Source organism: Fundulus heteroclitus, chromosome 16 (genome assembly GCF_011125445.2).
Source record: "Fundulus heteroclitus isolate FHET01 chromosome 16, MU-UCD_Fhet_4.1, whole genome shotgun sequence".
In the NCBI taxonomy this organism is placed as follows: domain Eukaryota; kingdom Metazoa; phylum Chordata; class Actinopteri; order Cyprinodontiformes; family Fundulidae; genus Fundulus; species Fundulus heteroclitus.
In genome coordinates this window covers 12,216,920-12,235,085 of record NC_046376.1, presented here as the reverse complement: position 1 = coordinate 12,235,085, position 18,166 = coordinate 12,216,920, and the positions used below count along the sequence as shown (strand labels likewise).

At 40.3% G+C, this 18,166-nt stretch overlaps 1 protein-coding gene across 2 annotated transcripts in view; it reads right to left on the bottom strand.

The window, feature by feature from the left end:
• Positions 1-11,306: 11,306 nt before the first annotated feature.
• The window catches only part of LOC105932726 (SH3 and cysteine-rich domain-containing protein 2), a 29,750-nt gene continuing 22,890 nt past the window's right edge, over positions 11,307-18,166 (bottom strand). For both annotated transcript variants that reach the window (XM_036148111.1, XM_036148112.1), the window contains one exon: positions 11,307-15,110. In XM_036148111.1, coding sequence (XP_036004004.1) covers positions 15,012-15,110 — 99 coding nt within the window. In that variant the 3' untranslated portion in view covers positions 11,307-15,011. The remainder of the gene's footprint in view (positions 15,111-18,166) is intronic.

Sequence of the window (18,166 nt, the reverse complement as noted above, 5' to 3'; positions counted from 1 at the left end):
GCTTTCTAGACCCTCCGTCTGATTTTACGTATCTGTTGACTAAAGTAAAGGTCACCAAGAGAGAAGGATGACGTGAGTTGTTCACTGTAACAGCTTTGTTTGTTTGCGTGCGTGCGTGCGTGCGTGCGTGCGTGCGTGCGTGCGTGCGTGCGTGCGTGCGTGCGTGCGTGCGTGTGTGTGTGTGTGTGTGTGTGTGTGTGTGTGTGTGTGTGTGTGTGTTGCAGCTGTTCTAGCTCACAGAGCAACTCTGTGCCACGAGCAACGCCTCTGGCTGCCAACTCCAGGAGAATCAGGGAAGATCTGCAAGAAAGTGAAAGGAGGGCTCAGTGGGATGCCTGGAGCTCATGTTTCTTTAATGAAGCGTATCATTTGTCGTGTGTGTGTGTGTGCGACTGCACGTGGCGGGGTCACAGTTGGCTTTAATTAATGGGAGAATGTGTCGAACAAATGTAAGGGCAATCACTGATTAAAGGGAGCGTCCGCTCCGCACTCTAATCAGTGGTGATCGGGGGGGAGGGGAGCAGGAGACTGATGAGTCAGTGTCCAGTTGGAAACGTCTGTCATCGTTACTGACTGAATGCTGAATCAAAGTCAGGACAACGTTCCCTGGCGATGCTTTCTCCAGCTCTGTCTCCTCTGTCAGTCACTGCCAGTCGTCACATGTGTAATAACTTCTGACACCTCTCTGGTAATGGAGTGACCGACTGTCCATCCACATGTCGTGGTCTTCTATCAGAAGAGCAGCCTCACCCTGCTGAGACAATTTACCGGACAATTATGTTGAAGCAAAGGCACTATTTACATCATCTGTAAAGGAGCGACTCAAACCCATTAAAGTTAATTATTTTTTAGTTTCTTCTTGTGTGGGTATTGTGACTTTAAAAGGGGATGCCGAAGTGTTTCTTTGTTTTGATTCAAGTCTTGTACCGAACACATATTCTGAAAACCGTTGAATAACTTTCCTGAACAAGCTAAACTTTGAATATTCATGTATCAAAAGTGTTCAAAGTAAGTTTAAATATGAAATATTGCGCATCTTTTACACCGATTATGGTATTTTGCGTTTAAGTGCTGCCTCCTAACCCTAACCCTCCGCAACAGCCAACCATTAGCGGCTCCAGTCTTCCTCATATAACCCCTAAGCCTAATTTAGCTTTAAACTAATGCTTTGGAACTCATTGTAGGAGTTACCAATCTGTCAACGTTTTGAGTATAACATGCTTAATACCCTCCTCCTTACTTCATGTTTTTGTATATGTTGGAATGTGAAGACGGCACCCCAAGAACACCACCATGTTCACACACTGTGAGCAAGGTGGTGGCAGCATCATGCTGAGGGGAGGCTTTCCTTCTGCACAGACAGGGAACTTAATAGAAAGTCGGACAGAGCTAAGCGGATGGACATCTTGATTTAAAAAAATAACTCATAGGCTGCAAAAACCTGGGACTGAAAAAGGAAGTTGACATTCCTGCAGGATGACGGCACTAAGCTAAACAGTCGGATCGTCAAAGCATAGCGCTGTGTCTGATTGGTCCACTCACAGTCCAGTCTGAAATAACTTTAAGATTTGGAGGCGAAATTTAAATAAAAACTGCTGTTTACAGACGCTCATCAAATCTGACTAAGCCCTATGCTCAGTATGTAAAGTGGGTAGAAATATAACCCACAAAACTTGCAACTATAATTTAAACCAAAGGTTGTTTTACCTATGGATAAAGGATTCAGTTGCCAGCCAGGCAACCGGGGTGCTTTTTATTGATACGAATCCAAACATGGAAAACTTAGTTGCAATTAAATATATGCTGGGAAAAGAAGTTTTTTTTTTTTTTATTCAAACAACAAACTGATTCAGAACAGCATCATATTTTACTTATAGTCTGTTGTCCCTGCATCCTTGAGAGAACTTTAAAGAATCAGCATTTGTTACGACGCTCGATCCTCTTGCTTAATGTTTGCACAGAGCGGAGTAACCAGAATATGTGAAAGATTTCATTCAAACACATTTTTATGCTCGTAGAAACAAGAGGGGGGGGGGGTGCTCAAGGGAGAGTCTCCTCAGCTGTTAAGTGCTGAAAAAAAAAAAAAAAAGTGCTGTCCTCAAACAGAGCTGAAGCATCAAAGATGATTTTTGGATGTTTTTCTTCCATCTTAAAAGGCAATGGTCCAATCATCTTTATGGCTGTCTGATGTTTTGTTTAGAAGCACTCACAAATCTTTGTTTAAATCTCTGGCATAGCTGAAAAAGAGAGGTATCGTTTTTATTTTTATTTTTCAAGCTGTGCAGGAGATGAAAAGACTGAAAACCAGCTCAGATTTTATTCTTCTCTAAATTGTTTTTATTTTTTTTTACTCAGTCACTGCATGTTGGCCTTGAGCTTTTTGTCTTGTGTGTTTGTGATGTTTTGCTTTATTAAACAAGCCTCTTTCCTGTATTCCTTTAATAAAAAAAAATTCCCCCTTCTGCACCGTATGAAGAAACAGGGAAAGGAAGTGAAATGGAGAAGGTGTAAAACCAGAATAGGGAGATGACTTTCAGCCCGGCCTCTGTGCTATTTTCAAACTACACGCACGCAATCACAAGATACAGTAAATTGTTTCTGTCTCTCTTTGTAACTGCGCCGTCATTTGCATATTGCTAGAAATAAAGGACAGCTTATTGCACTGCGTTTCGCTCCCTGTGTGGGAGACAAAGAAGCGATAATGGTATGTTGTTCACAACGCTGAGGAAGTAATTCTTTACATTTCTATCAGCCAGTATCAGGGACAGGTCATTTCATGTGGGTGTGTGTGTGTTTTCATGTTGGAAACCTCTGATTACCTGCTATTCCTAGAATAACCATCCATTTAATTGCCTCTATTTCTTGCTGTTGGGTTCCCTAGACAGCTGCTTTTGTTTGCATTTGCTATTTCTGCTACACAGAATCAGAAGGTGTGAAAACAAATTCAGAAAAAAAAAATACGAAAGCATCTGCGTGTTGTATGCGTGTGAAGGTTGGCCGGACAGATATGCGATAGTTTAGAGGAGTCTGAAATATGTATTTTTGTTTTTATTGACGTACTGATTTTATTTGCGGTTCAACTCGCAGGTTCTAACAAATCTGGATTTTATTTCGGAGGATTTAGTTGGTTTTGATTAAACCACACGATGTAACAAAGTTCCTCTATAACAAAAAACAAGTGCTTTATAATATAAGTTGTAGTTTTGAATTGAACAGAAATGGACAGAAATTGAAAAAGCATTCCTATGTTTGCATCTAAGCATGTCGGCTATTTTTCTCAGATTTTTACTGAACCAAGTCATAGTGAATCAAAGAACATAAAGTTTCTGTTTAAAGAGTTTTTTTTGTTTGTTTTTTATCCTTGCACAATGTTCCTGAAAAACAAGCTATTTTTTTCCTTCAGGCTTTGGCTGTTTTTCTAAACACATTTTCAGTCCAGAATTTGATCATTTTCAAACACATTCCTGTTGATATACCATTCACTCCAAACTATTAATTATTTAGCTATAACAGGTTCGTAACCCTTATAGATGTTTTGAGACCAGATCTTGGAGGTAACGTCAAAGGGCGATGCTAACCAGACCCTTCAGACCGTGAACTCTCACAAACAACCTCTAGGTGCAGAAAGGTTCGGCCTAACTTGACACGAATCCCAGCCAGGCCAAACCAACAAGTGCTTAAAATCAGTCAGCTGAGACAAGAACTGCGATCTTTGCAGCATCAATTCAAAGTGGCAAAGCAGGAAGACAGATCGGCCCTGACAGACCTCAGGGAAATACCAACAGGGCGCCTCATCATTAGGTGAGCTGAGTGGCACCGGAGGAGAAGGAGGGAAATGGCCCAAAAGCACAAGGCATTCATCTGTAACCCATTTAGATTCACCAGAACACAGCTGGGACAGCAGGAAAGTGGCAACCAGCACCTCAACATTACCTTCAACAACCCCTTAAGAGAGCAGTGCCTCAAATATATACACATATATATATATATATATATATATATATAAGATGGCTGCTCACCTGTGGTGCATGTCAGAACTGTCGCAGCAGCAGTGCCATGGAAAGGTATAGGCACTTAGGCACTGAGCTTTAGACAGCATTTATATATATATATATATATATATATATATATATATATATATATATATATATATATATACGTATATGTTATGACTTTTAAACAAATATGCCTTTAAAATGTCTCTAAAGTTTCAAAATGACAATTATTCATTGAAAGATGTCTGTAGAATTCATTCCTTTAATTTTTTGCTTAACTCTGCGAAATGTCTATTTTAATGGCCAAAGTTTTTACACTTGGGTTGGACCCGGCTTGGTCTTAATTCTTTGTGGCATCGATTCAACGAGGAATTGGAAATGTCCCTCAGATCCTTTGGTCCATACTGACGTGGCAGCATCACACAGCTGCAGCAGATTTGCTAGCTGGACCATCAAAGATGATGCAAATAGCCCATTCCACCTCATCCACAAGGAGCTCAGCAGGAGTGAGAGCTCATGACTGGAATACAGCGACCTCTACAGGATTGGACATGGTCAACAAAAATACTCATGTGCTGTTGGTACTAAGGAGCCCAAAGAGTGTCACTGCCAGCCTGAACCATTGATTCAAGGCAGGATGGATCTTACATCAGATTTTAACATCTGAATGTTAAAATCAAAGCAGATTTCTTCTAATCTGTGAAGGTCCACTTTTGGTCAGACTGTGTGAATATTAGCCTCGGTTTCCTCTCCTTAGCTGAGGGGATTGACAGCCAGTGAGCTCTTCTGGTGCTGTTCCTCATCTGCTTCAGGACGTGATGTGTTGTGCATTCAGAGGAGGCGCCCTACATGCTTTGGTGGAACAAGTTGTCATTTGCGATACTGTTGCCTGCTTTCTGTCACCTCGAACAAGTCTTCCCCGTTCTCCTCCGGCCCCTGACATCAACAAGGCCTTTCCATCCACATGGCTGCTGCTCAGCAGGCTTTTTCCTTTTTATTTTGCCAATCTTTGTGAACCCGAGAGATGACCGTGCGTGAAAATCCGAGTTCATGAGGGGTTTCTGAAATACTCAGCCCAGGATATATAGCACCAAAAACCATGCTACGGTCAAAGTAATTTAAATCCCCTTTTTTTGGTCCCCTTTCCCCTTTTCTGGCAACTGGTCATCTTCATCACATCAAGATCCTTAAATCTGAGTTGCTGCCATGTGGCTGATTCGTTATTTTGGTTAACATGCAAATGAACCAATAATAGCGTGGCCGGAGGGCTCTAAATGTCTTTAAGAATATATTAAACCTTATTCTTGTACTGTAATGTGTCTTTTTGGCTTTTTAGCAATTCAGTTCTGAGATTTATTCACACGTTTACCGTAAAATGTGTGCTTCTGTGCTTTTTTGTCTGTCTTGTTGTGTCTCTGTTCTGTCTTCTGTAACCCCCAGTCGGTCGAGGCAGGTGACCGTTCATACTGAGCCCGGTTCTGCTGGAGGTTTTTCCTTCCCGCTAATGGGGAGTTTTTCTTTCCACTGTCGCTTCATGCTTGCTCAATATGAGGGATTGCTGCAAAGCCATGGACAATGCAGACGACTCTCCCTGTAGCTATACGCTTCCCCAGGAGTGAATGCTGCTTGTCGGGACTTTAAAGCAATCAACTGTTTCCCTTACATAGGAAATTTTTGACCAATCTGTATAATATGATTGATTTTGACTTTGTAAAGTGCCTCGAGATGACATGTTTCATGAATTGGCGCTATATAAATAAAATTGAATTGAATTGAAAATTTAAAGTCTGCACAGTGGCGCAATTTGAAGGCTGCACAGTGGCGCAGTGGGTAGCGCTGTTGCCTTGCAGCAAGAAGGTCCTGGGTTCAAGTACACCCCTGGGTCTTTCTGCATGGAGTTTGCATGTTCTCCCTGTGCATGCGTGGGTTCTCTCCGGGTACTCCGGCTTCCTCCCACAGTCCAAAAACATGACTGTTAGGTTAATTGGATTCTCCAAATTGTCCTTAGGTGTAAGTGTGTCTGAATGGTTGTTTGTCCTGTTTGTCTCTCTGTGTTGCCCTGCGACAGACTGGCGACCTGTCCAGGGTGTACCCCGCCTCTCGCCCAGTGAACGCTGGAGATAGGCACCAGCACCCCCCGCGACCCCATGAGGGAGAAGCGGTTTGGAAAATGGATGGATGGATGAAAATTTAAAATCTAGGAGAATGTACTTTTATTCCATAAAATCGCAGATACTTCCATGTTTCAAATATCTGCTTCGCTGTAGTTCGTCACAAATTCCTCGATTGTGTCTTCTGCAACGGCGGCTTCATCAGCGTCGGGGTATGATGTGCAGCCCTTTTGATCAGCGTGGATGAAAGATAAATGGGATGGCACAGCACAGCAGATGATGCTCTCTGACGTTCCCCCCCCCCCCCCCCCTCCATCTCTCTCTCTATGGTTCACCTGAACTGAGCCACTGAGGCTGTTAGTCCTGAAACTCGCTGGGAGGCAGCTCGAAAGGTTGAGGATGTAATAACAGCAGCAGGGGACACTGTTTGAATAATGATGGCAGACAGTGTTTATACAGGAGCACAAGCAGGGTGCATGTTGGGTCAGCCGATATGAGGCCTGGACAAATTTTATAAATGACCGGGCCTTCATTATTTCCCCCCACCGTTTACTACCTCAGAAAGTGGATGTTATGGCCGAGCTGTGGCTGAGCTGCCAGCAGAAATGAGTCATTATTAATGGCCTGTTTCGCTCTGAGAAGCTTCTTCATAGCTCCTTATTTTCTGTGATTCAGTCAGTTGAGGTGTGGGCAGACTTCTAAAATAACTTAATAAGAAGTAATGGCAGAAGACGCTGTCACGATGGCGGTGACAGAAACCGATGGAAGAGGGAAGAGCCAGACGACCGGGTGGACGACACTGGTGAGCGAAAAACCGGAGCGAGGACGGAGGAAGGGAGGGATGGAGAGGAGGACCGTGCCAGGGAGAGATTAAATGAGATTGTCTTGGCGGAGGGAGAGAAATATGGGACTGTTCAGCTTTCTCCCACACTGGCAAAGTTTCATCAGGCTGAGAAGACTTGCTGTGCTCTGAGTCACAGCAGATGGGTAGTTCTGTCAAGTGCTAATAGAGGTGTGCAACAGCCACTCTTGGTGGTAAAATCAACCAACGGGCTCCTCTGTCCACACGCAATCTATTCTTTCTGAAGCCGTTAAGGCAAAAGCAAGTTTACGCTCAAGAGTAAAGCTCCACATCGCCCAGAACCATGACCGGGTTTAAGGAACTCAGTATTAAAGTCTTACAGATATTGCTTTTTTGTTTCAGCTCCTCAAATCACACAAAGATTACAGAAATAAATGAAAAATGTAGTTTTCATATGAGGATTCTATTTATTAAGACTGAAAACTAACCCAGGCGGCCGGATTACTGCCTGACCTGGAGACTCAAAAAATCACTTGGCTAACCCTGACTACATATAGTAGACTAAAATATCTTAGAAAGCATCATGATCCATATACATTTAACAACAGATAACAAAGTCCATGACATTATCAGTTTTGAAAAGGTTACAAAGCACTTTCTAACCAGAGTTTGAGCCATTTTCTACAAAATAGTTTTTTTTGTGCTTGAAAAGCCACCCAACAGGACCGAATGAAAAATAATAACGCAAAGAGGGAAATATTCCTCCCTCAGAAATCTAAAAGACTCAAACCTGACAGCTGTTGTCACCACCAAGCAGGAAATAACAATTTATTGAGTATTTGGGGCAATTACTTTTTCACATGGGGTAGCTTTGGATAGTTTTTTTTTTTTTTTTTTGTCTTAAGACATAACATCATACTTTTTTTCTGATTAGTATTTATTGAAAAAGTAAACTTTCAAACTTTGAAACTTTTCAGTAAACTGACAGTTTACTGAAAACTATAGTGAAAAGGAAATAAATCTCCTGTAATATTAATCAACCAATGTGTCTTATTACAATTTCTAACAAAAATAAATAAAATTGTTTGAAGTCTAATTACTAATAAACAAATCAAACAATAAACAAGACCAACTAATAGAAAACTACACACTACTTGTTGACTGGGAGCTGGAATGGAACAGGAGCCTTTTTCTACGTAATAAAGGCGATTATGATCTCAAAGTCGGGTCTGTTTGATTTCTCAGATGTCAAGAAGAAGCATATTTTGATAACCTAATTCAGAAATCTGATACCTAATTAGGAATTTGAGGGAAAAAAATTGGGTGAGGGGGGAAAAGGAAAGAGGTTACTGTTTTGCAAACTGCGTCCACTGAACCAGATCCGAGCGTCTGGCGTACAACAGGAACTGCCTGCTGCGTGTCAGACCACACTGCAAAAAGGGAACTAAAAATAAGTAAAAATGTCTTGAAATGAGTGTATTTTTCCTTGATTTGAGCAGGTAGATAAGACTATTTGCCAATAGAATGAGATTTTTGCACTTAAAACAGGAACAATTCATCTCTAAAATAACATAATTAGACACCCTGCATTTGAAATAAGACGATAGAGATGAATTGTTCCTATTTTAAGTGCAAAAATCTTATTCCATTGGCAAATAGTCTTATTTACCTGCTCTAATCAAGGAAAAATACAATGATTTCAAGAAAATTTCACTTAATTTTAGCTCTGTTTTTGCAGTGCAGGCCGTTTACCTGCCTGCATCCACGTGCACGCTCGCTCTGCGGCACCGCTGCCTGAGTCCCGCTCTGAGACGCAGGGACGATGGCTTTGGTGACAACAGCGGACCAGTCATTTCTGCTCAGTGTCAATCTACTGTCATCAGGGAACAGCACCGAGGCCCGCTGAGCAAATTCTTCAATGCAAAAACGAAACTGAAAATAAGTCGAATTTTCTTAAAATTAGTGTGTTTGTCCTTGATTTAAGCATGCAAATAAGATGATTTGCCAATGGAATAAGATTTCTGCACCTAAAATAGGAACAACTCATCTCCATCATCTTATTTCAAGTGCAGTATATATAATTATCTTATTTTAGGGGTCAAATTATTGATTCCATTAGCAGATCATCTTATTTACCTGCTCAAATCAAGGACAAATACACTAAGTTCAAGAAAATCTGACTTATTTTTAGTTCCGTTTTTGCAGTGTTCCTGGCTTTTCCCAGATGATGGACCATTGGGTGCCGTCACAAATTTTGGACCCCATGACAAAAAAAATTGAAAATCATACCGAAAGTTCATAGAGATATGTTAAATTTTCTATTTTGGGGCCCACGTCAGTCAGGGGCCCTAACTTTACCCCACTGAGCATGTGTCTCGTGGTCTGATTAGGTTCCCTTGCAGTTCATCTATCAGTCAGACCATGCGGTCTGACCTGACACTCAGGAACTTCTCACTTTCCTTAAATGGAGTTGAGTGGCATCCACCCACTGGTTCTGCAGGGCACTGCTCCAAATAAAGAGCTCATCCACAGGTGATGTAGCCAAAGGACGTCCACTACTATGCTTTCCTAAGACTCTTTCAGTCTCCTTGTTTCTGTCGCCACCAGAAGAAGTCGCTCCGTGACCCTCGGTGGCGACTTTCCTCTGAGAGCATCTTGTTTGAATTACCAGGGGTCATACAAATGACCCCTGGTAGATTGAGTATTAGGTGTCTTCTTGGTCTCATGGTGTCTAAATGTGGAAGATGAGGACATATCGTCACTGAACCTGCGCATTTAGCTGTCGACTCATGGACACTTTTTGTCATTTTTGTGGATAATCAGCTTGCCAGAAAGCGGCATTATATGCAATAATTACCGAAACATGAATAGTTGGACAGATACAATGCAAAAGTGCAAATCTGATCCAGACCATGGCTAACAGTAAAGGAGAGATGGAAAACCAAGCTGGAGTTCAGAGCAGCGTTTCAAATGATAAGCCCGCTGAAGGATTTTTGAAAAACAAAAATAACTGAAGATGACGAAGATATGTACGAAATGATAAGCCATCAAATGAGGTTCAAATGTGGCCTTTTCCCCAAAATGTAATAACTTTAAAATTCCACTTATATTTTGCTTCAAAGGAGCTAAATGCTTTTACATTTGCCAAAGTGGTCAGCCGCTCTCCCTGGCTTTCCGAAGGCTTTTTTTTTTTTTTAAATCAATTTACTTCAAGCTTTTGCTGTTTAATCAGGCAAATGTTATCTAAAAGTCAGATCTTTATAAAAAAAAAAAAAACTCCAGAGCAGACACAGGACCTGGGAGGTGCATCATCCTCCCGTCCACCATTTACTGCATGCCAAGTTTTCAGCATATAGCTCTTTGGTTATTAGATAAAATATGACTTTTTACACGTGAACTTTGTGGCTTCTTTTGTTTTCATACATACTGCGTATATTTCTTTGTCTGCAAAATGAGGCATAAAAAGGTTCAGATTTAGGTGCTTCAAAAATCACAAAAAAAATAAACAAACAACTCAGGGACCAGATAGAAAATCTGCAAAAAGGTCAAAAGGAAGCTAAATAAATAGCTAAAAGGTTAAAAATGTCAAACAGGACATCTTTAAAAGTCTGCAAGAAAGTCTGGGTCCTAAGTCAAGATCGAAATAAATGAGAGATGATTGAAGACATTTTCGCATTTAATGTGCGCATTGTTTTTGACTCCATTTATGAATATTTGATTTCAAAAATTGACTAAAACAGTGGTTCCCAAACTATAGCTTCCAAAATAGCAGTGAAAGAGGATCATGGCCCTGTTTGTCAGTTCAATATGCAAAGATTGCAACAAATGAAACACGCTTATATGATGATTAAATTACAACTTCTCTGGTTTCCTTCAGGGATAATTGGGGTTAATCTCAATGTAATATTAACCTCAGTGCACACGACAGAAATAAAAAAGTGCTCTTAATGCTGATATAAACTGTGGTGCATGCTGACAACGGTACCCTAACTCTTTGTTGAAATGAAAACCAATTTAAAAACAAAAAAGGTCTGCTCGTAGTAAAAGACGTTATCGCTCCTCTGATTTATGTTGCTGCGCGTAATATGGTAAACAGGCCTTAATTACACTCCTTCCAGCAGTGCCATTATGTGTTATTTATATTGCAGCTGTCTTGAGCATCAGTCTGGCATTCCTCGGTGCACAGCAGTGGGAGGTCGCGGCTGGAGGATGGTGCATTACGCATCGACAGCACTAAAAGAGTAGAAGTGGCCTCTTTTAGCACAAATATGGCACCACAAAAAAAAAAAAACACCAGAAGCCCTGCCTTCTGTCATGCAGACCTAAATGATCACCAAGCATGGGTATCTGTGCCTGCGACTGCCGTCCGCGTGTCTTGTCAGAAAACAGGCCGACAACGTCGTGTAAAGACATTTTATTGAGGTAAGTTGCCGGACATTTACTCGTGACACAAGACACGTTCAAACGTTTACATTTGGAAATCTGAGGAATGCGATGCGACACAAACCCGACGCGGCGTAGGAGAACGACGAGTGCTGGCACGTACCAAGACTAGCTGACGCTTTTACACGGCAGCACCCCTGCGTGGTTACTGCTACCCCGTGCTAAAGATGTTTAAAAAGCATTAACGGAAGTTTGCTTTATTGCTTTCACACTGAACTACAAAAGAGAAATCTTACGGGGTGGATTTCTATTAAGAAATTTTCTTTCCCAAAAGTGCTACCTCCCTGCAACAGCACTCATCTCGTAGGTTTTCAACAGGATTTCTGTCTATGCGCTGATGTAGTCACGAAATGAAGGTCGACTGTTGGATGGTCTGGTGTTGATTTGCCCACATGTTTAGGATAATTTTCCTGCTAAAAAACCCCCCACTAATAACCCTCTTCTGTGATCTTACACAGATCACAGGATTTTTATTTCAAATGCACTGGCATTTTAAACTGTTTATGATGCTTTTCCCCCCAACTAGGAGCCGAAGGCCTATGGAACAGAAACGTGCCCACAGCATCACAGATCCTCCACCGTACTTAACATTAGACGTTAAGTATTCTTGTATATTTTCCTTCTGTTTTATGCCAGACCAAATTCCGGTTCCGGCATCAAAATTTTAGGTTCAGTATCACTGGACCAAGGCACTCAGTTCTAGTTAAAGTCCCCGTAAGGAGAAGGAACCTTTCAAACAGACGGCTGGCATTTAGATAGCATCTAATGATCGCTTTACCTTTAGACCTAAGCTAAGATTGTACTCAATTCTGTGTTTGTTTCTTTTTTAAATGTTACCATTTTGCTTGCTTTTGCAAAAATATATATATATGATTGGGTCCTGTAACAACCTTGTCTCTTACCGCCCCATTTGATTGTGCCTTCTTCGATTATTGCTCTGAAGTCAGATATGCGTAAGAATTGGCCAGCTGCTTGTTTTTGTAACTATTCCCTGGAGATGGACACCTTGCTTGAACACCATCTAAAGACACTGATAAAAACTGGGAAGTAAAAAAAATTGTTAAAGACACGTCAGTTTTATAGGAAATGTTAGGAATGTGAAAAATGGTGACATCTGGGATCTAAATAAACACTTTATTTATTTTCACCGACTGAGTTCATGTTCTTAAAGTAAAGGCTTCATTTTTCTAATGTATTTAAAGTGTAGGATCATGCTGCTCCAATAAAAGGATTAATTATTATAAGGCTTTTTACGCATCTTTAAAAGGGTGATGATAACTGCAGGGGATGCTGCAGATATTCTGTCTATGCTTCTTTTTGATGAAAAGACACAAACTAATAACCTGAAAAGTCTTATGCTGCAAAAAAAAAATTTTAAAAAATTGCAATATTATTTGATGACTAAGATCATGGTGTGAAAAAAATCCCTATAAAATGCTACTTTGACTTTTTTTACAGGAGAAGATGCTCGTCGGTTACGCCTCTTCGATGCGTGAAATGCTAACAGAAAAGGGATTCTGTTGCCTAAATGAGCTAATTCTTTTCATGACTTCTACTCTCTACTTCAAGTTTTATTTGCCTTCTGCATGCAAACGGTGCGCCTCGCTGGTTGCAGGGCGTCAGATTGGTTGCAAGATGTCTAAACTATCCAAAGTGTTCTGGGTGCCAAGCAAAGAAAATGTGCTCGCTCTATGCCAGAGCTGACCAGTCACATCAATAACAAGAGGACAAGAAGGGCCAAACTGGGAGGGGGGGGGGGGGGAGGCAGGCTGACATTTGATCAATGAATGACTGCCATGCACCCATGGGTACAGTGTTTCCTCAATGCACGCTGACTCATAACGGTTCAACGCTCCCGTCATCTCTCTTTCTGCGCCACCTCCTCTTCTGAACTGTCAGATAAACTTAAACTCTTTGTCACAGCCCTTAAATGTTGCTGTTTTCCCTTTTCTTTTTTTTTTATTCTCAGGAACCTTGGCAGACCAGCTTTATTTCCTGCTGTTTTTAGCTGCAGTGTGTTAAAAAACATAAAAACAAAACCAAAAGAAATAAATAAATAAATGCCGGGCAACGCTTGCATCGCCCGCTGGGACAGTGGAGCGAGTCTCACCAGGCACCGACCTTCATGTGCTCGGCGAGCTGGCGTGTGAAAACAGGAGGACAGCGTCTTCCGCTTTCAACTTCCACCACTTGTTGACACCTTTTCTTTTTTTTTTTCTTTTTTTCTCCTGGTCTGTGCTCACATAATAAAGCTCCAGAAATACCCGACTGTTCCTTCTAAATCTTTCGGTTCTTTTGACTTCCTTTGAGTTTTCTTTTTCCACAGGAACAGGAATTATAAGATCCAAAGGTGTAGCTACACTTTCTTTGTAAAAAGAAAGGCTGAGATTAATAATTCAAACACTTTTGCATATCTGATGTAACATTTATCCTGTACCATTCAACTGTGAAATAAAGCAATCCGAGGGAGGGGCAACCATTTAAAAAAAAAACAGGCGCAATAACCTGGGTGCATAAGTGTGCACACCTTGGAGCTAAATACTTTGTTCAAGCACCTCAGGATTCAGTTTCAGGATTTTTAGCTGTCTTTGAGGCTCACTTGACAACAGTAATGAGGAGCACGCCAATTGTGAACCTGAAAAAAAAAAACAATTAATTAATTTACATTTTTTAACTATAGCCTTTATTTGCAAAAGCTGGTCCAGTGAACTTGTAGTCTAAGGGCGTAATTTATGCAACTTACACTTGTGCAACCAGGTCATCGCACCTTTTCTGTTTTTCTAACAGATTTGGTGGTTTTAGGGTAGATTTTACAGGATAAGTGTCATAGTATAACATGGGTGTGTACACCATTGTTTATTATGTGATCACAGGTTTCAGATCAGAGCTTAAAAGAAGCCGAAATCTTTTTTTTGTGTGTGTGCGTGTGTCATATTTTAGATATGTCTGCACACCAGGATAACGTCGGAAAAAATACAGATTTGAGCGTCCGTGACGATGTCCTTGGGTCCTTTAATCTTCCTTTTAAAAAGTCAATTCCGGTTCTGTATTCGTCCAAGTTTTTCATTAAAGCACTGTCTGACGCAGGGTTTAAGTTTGCATAACCTCCTCCCATCTCATCCCGGAGTCTCTCTTGTGGCAGTGTTGCTTTCAGTAGATGGCAGTGGTTGTTCCTCGCAAAGAGTCTGTAGCTGCAGCGAGCAGTACGTGGTAACAGCCCCCAGAGGGGGGGAAAAAAATGCCCTGAAATGAGCAGATAGTGATGAGACACACAGAGTGGGCAGAAGCAAGAAAAAGGACACTGACACAAGCATGATGTTCCCATAGCAGGATTCATCCTCCTCCCACCGTCGGAGAAGTGATTTTGACGAGCCGAACTAAATCCGTTCCAGATACTTGAAGCCGCATTTACCTCTGCTACCCTTTGTCTAAACGCTGAGTCACTCGGCGTCCTTAAGAGCAGGACAGTGGTCAATAAATTCTCTCAGGACAAAAAAAAAAAGAAGTTTATCAGAGATGGTAGAGTTGGATCTTTGCAGGAGTGTGTGTTGGGGTTTTTTTTCTCTTTTTTTTTTTGTGCAGTTGCAGAGGCTCGGACGGCCGTTTCTCCGGGAGCGCGGTGCTGCCAGTTTGAATCTGAGTGCAGAAGTGCAGCAATGTTCAGATCTCCTCTATGGAGTCGGCGGGGACCAGACCTCTCTTCTTTCCACTGCTCAGCTTCAGAAACGTTTCCCCATCCTCTTTCTTCCCAACACAAATCTACAACGAGAAGAGGAAATATGTCAGTTAAGAAAAAAAAAAACAATTACAAATACAGGAAGACCCTTTTATGTGTTGCATATAATTAAATTAGAGTTAATTGTTGGAATCGCATACGTTATGAGGTTAATGTAGTGTCTATGAGCCCACCAGATGTGACTTTATTACTTATTCTCTCCTCAGGTCATCCACAGAATGTCATATCCATTATTCAGGTTTGAAGGTAATGTTTTAATCATTCAGTTCGCGCAGACGTGACGACCCGGAGCTTTGCTAAGCTTCCATCCAGCGTTTCTCTGTCACCTTCGCTTTTCTACCAAAGAGACCCACTGAGCTGAGTCATTTCATGATTATCTCTTTAGCTTCAGTTACTCAGGGTGTCTGTGTCGCCTGGTTAACACCGTGATAGTTTTCATTTTGTATGTATATTTAAGTTTTGTATCTATAGATGGAGGACCTCTTTGCTAAAGATTAGTTGTCAATATTTGGTGGATCCTAAGCAACATCCTGGAATTAAGACATTGTTTCACTGTCACACATCTTCCCCCTTTTTTCTGCTTGGAGCAAGATCTTGTTAAAGAAAGAGGATTTTCTTATTCCCGGTCACCTCACAGGACACGTCAGATTTGTGAAGTTTTACAATCAACCAGGCCAGGCAGGCCATTTATGAGGTCCAGCCTGATTATCTGGGCCCAGTGAGACTGCTTTGAAAAAAACCTTCATTGTGTTTTTTTATTTTATTTTTTTTACCTGTTTGCCTGAATACAAGCATTCCTGAGAAGAGATGTTTTTGGTGTCAACTCCTAAGAGATTATGTTATCTTATCTTCCCAGCAAGTCACCCTTTTCTCTTATCTGATGATATACAGATGCGTTGTGCTGGCTGGGACCCGGGAACTCATTCATCCGAGCATCCAAGCCCATATTGAATGAAAGTTGTGGCCTCCTCCTCCTTCCTCAGAGGAATCCAGGCTGGTCCTCGTTCAAGACAGAGGAGAGACGAGGAGCGGTCCCTTCTTGACTCCCCGCTCGCTGAAAGCCTGAGATCCAGAGAGCGCACCACTGACTTTCCTCATTAGATATGAAGCGGGAATAATTTAGTGTTACTCTGCTGATCTGGAACTGGATAAGAACGGATGTGGAACAAATAACTTTAGAGCCTTTCTGCTTTTTTTCCCCTAGATCAAACCGTAATCAGATTAGTTGGATATCTTTTCACAGGAAAAGTGTGTTTTCAACATTTTGTTACAACCTGGGTTAGTTTGGTGGTTTGTTAAGTATTCCTAATCACTAAATACACGTATATTCAATTCAATTCAAAAATACTTTGTTCATCCCTTTATTCATCGAGAAATTATATATACATATCATACCATTTCATATCATACCCCTTTATTTATAAAGCACTTTAAAATAACAACGGTCATCAAAGGGCTGTACGTACAACTGAAAGTAACAGTACAATTAAAATAGACAAGTAAAACACAGGCAAGGTAAAATAGAAACATAAGAGAGTTAAAAACTCTCACTTTATTTTCATTGGTAAAACTAATGAAAAATGAGTATCAAAGAAAACTTTATCCTTTTTATAAATGTATGATCAGAGTAATCCCCTAGTTGCATAAAAGTATTTATGTGAAAATTATCCAAGATATCCAAGATTTCAACCATTCAGACATTGTTTAGATATATGTTTATGTATAAAGTGCTCACTGATCTGTTTGCACTCAAATCTTCTACAGAAGTGATGCCCAAACTTTTTGCCACCCAGGCTGAAACTGTATAGAGGAAAGTACTTGTGAGCCACAAAAATTGGATTTTTGAAACCTGATTTCACAGTAACGTTCTTTTTACTTGTACATGCGCAATAATAAACTAAAGGTGGAGCTTGTTATCAAAAGAAGCAAAGTAGTCAATTTTTGTATTAAATTAATCTGTAATTAACATTAGATCCAATATATATATATATATATATATATATATATATATATATATATATATATATATATATATATATATATATATATATATATATATATATATATATTAGGGCTGGGCAACGATTAAAATATTTACTCGCGATTAATCGCCCTGATTAATCGCAATTAATCGCATTGTATTTACAAACTCCAAGAATGAATTCAAAAGTAGTGTAAAGAGCACTTTTATTTTAATGTTCTGCTGCCATATGAACAAAAGTGTTGTAACATTTGTAGCACTTATTTTATGCTGGATATTTTCAACCCATCTATTGAATTTAGTGCACTAGTTGATCTTTTCTTCATAAGAGAACAGCAAGCACTGCAGCCAAAATATGGTCTTTTTTGACCTGCTGTATATTAGCCAGTCCCTAAGCTTGATGTATCATGAAACTGTTGACCTTTTGGGTTTTGTGGTTTTTATTTTATTATTACAATTAAATAATAATAATAATAATAATAATAATAATAATAATAATAATAATAATAATAATAATAATAATAATAATAATAATAATAATAATAATAATAATGTTATGTTCAGTGTTTTTTCGCTAATCCACCTCTTATATATTTCAATCCTTATGTAATTTTGTCTGTGTTGTGTGCAACTGCCTGTTGCTTTAATCCTATAAATTTCCCTGTCGTGGGATAAAAAAAGGATTAGCTAATGTTATCTTATCTTAAATAACACTTTTTAATATATGTACTGGGTTCTTTCAAGGTCTTAATTACATGTTATGTGTGGGCTCCAGTAACATCCATCCATCCATCCATCCATCCATCCACTGATCTACCTGGATGTTCCCTGGAGGACTGAAACGCCTCAGTCAGAGACGTCTGTGGGTCTGTCGGGGCAGTGAGAGAAGTTTCGTCTCCTCTCTCCGTTTCTGGGGCTCGACGTTTTCATGTTTTTTCACGTGCTTAGATAAATTTGTTGTGTTTCCACTGAAATGAACCGGCTTTTTACAAAACATACAGCTTGATTTCATTTACGGTATTAAAATAAAGCCAAACGGTGTTACTTCCCCTGTTCATGTTTTTTCGCTGCTGCGGTCTCTCTCAGCTGTTTGTGTGA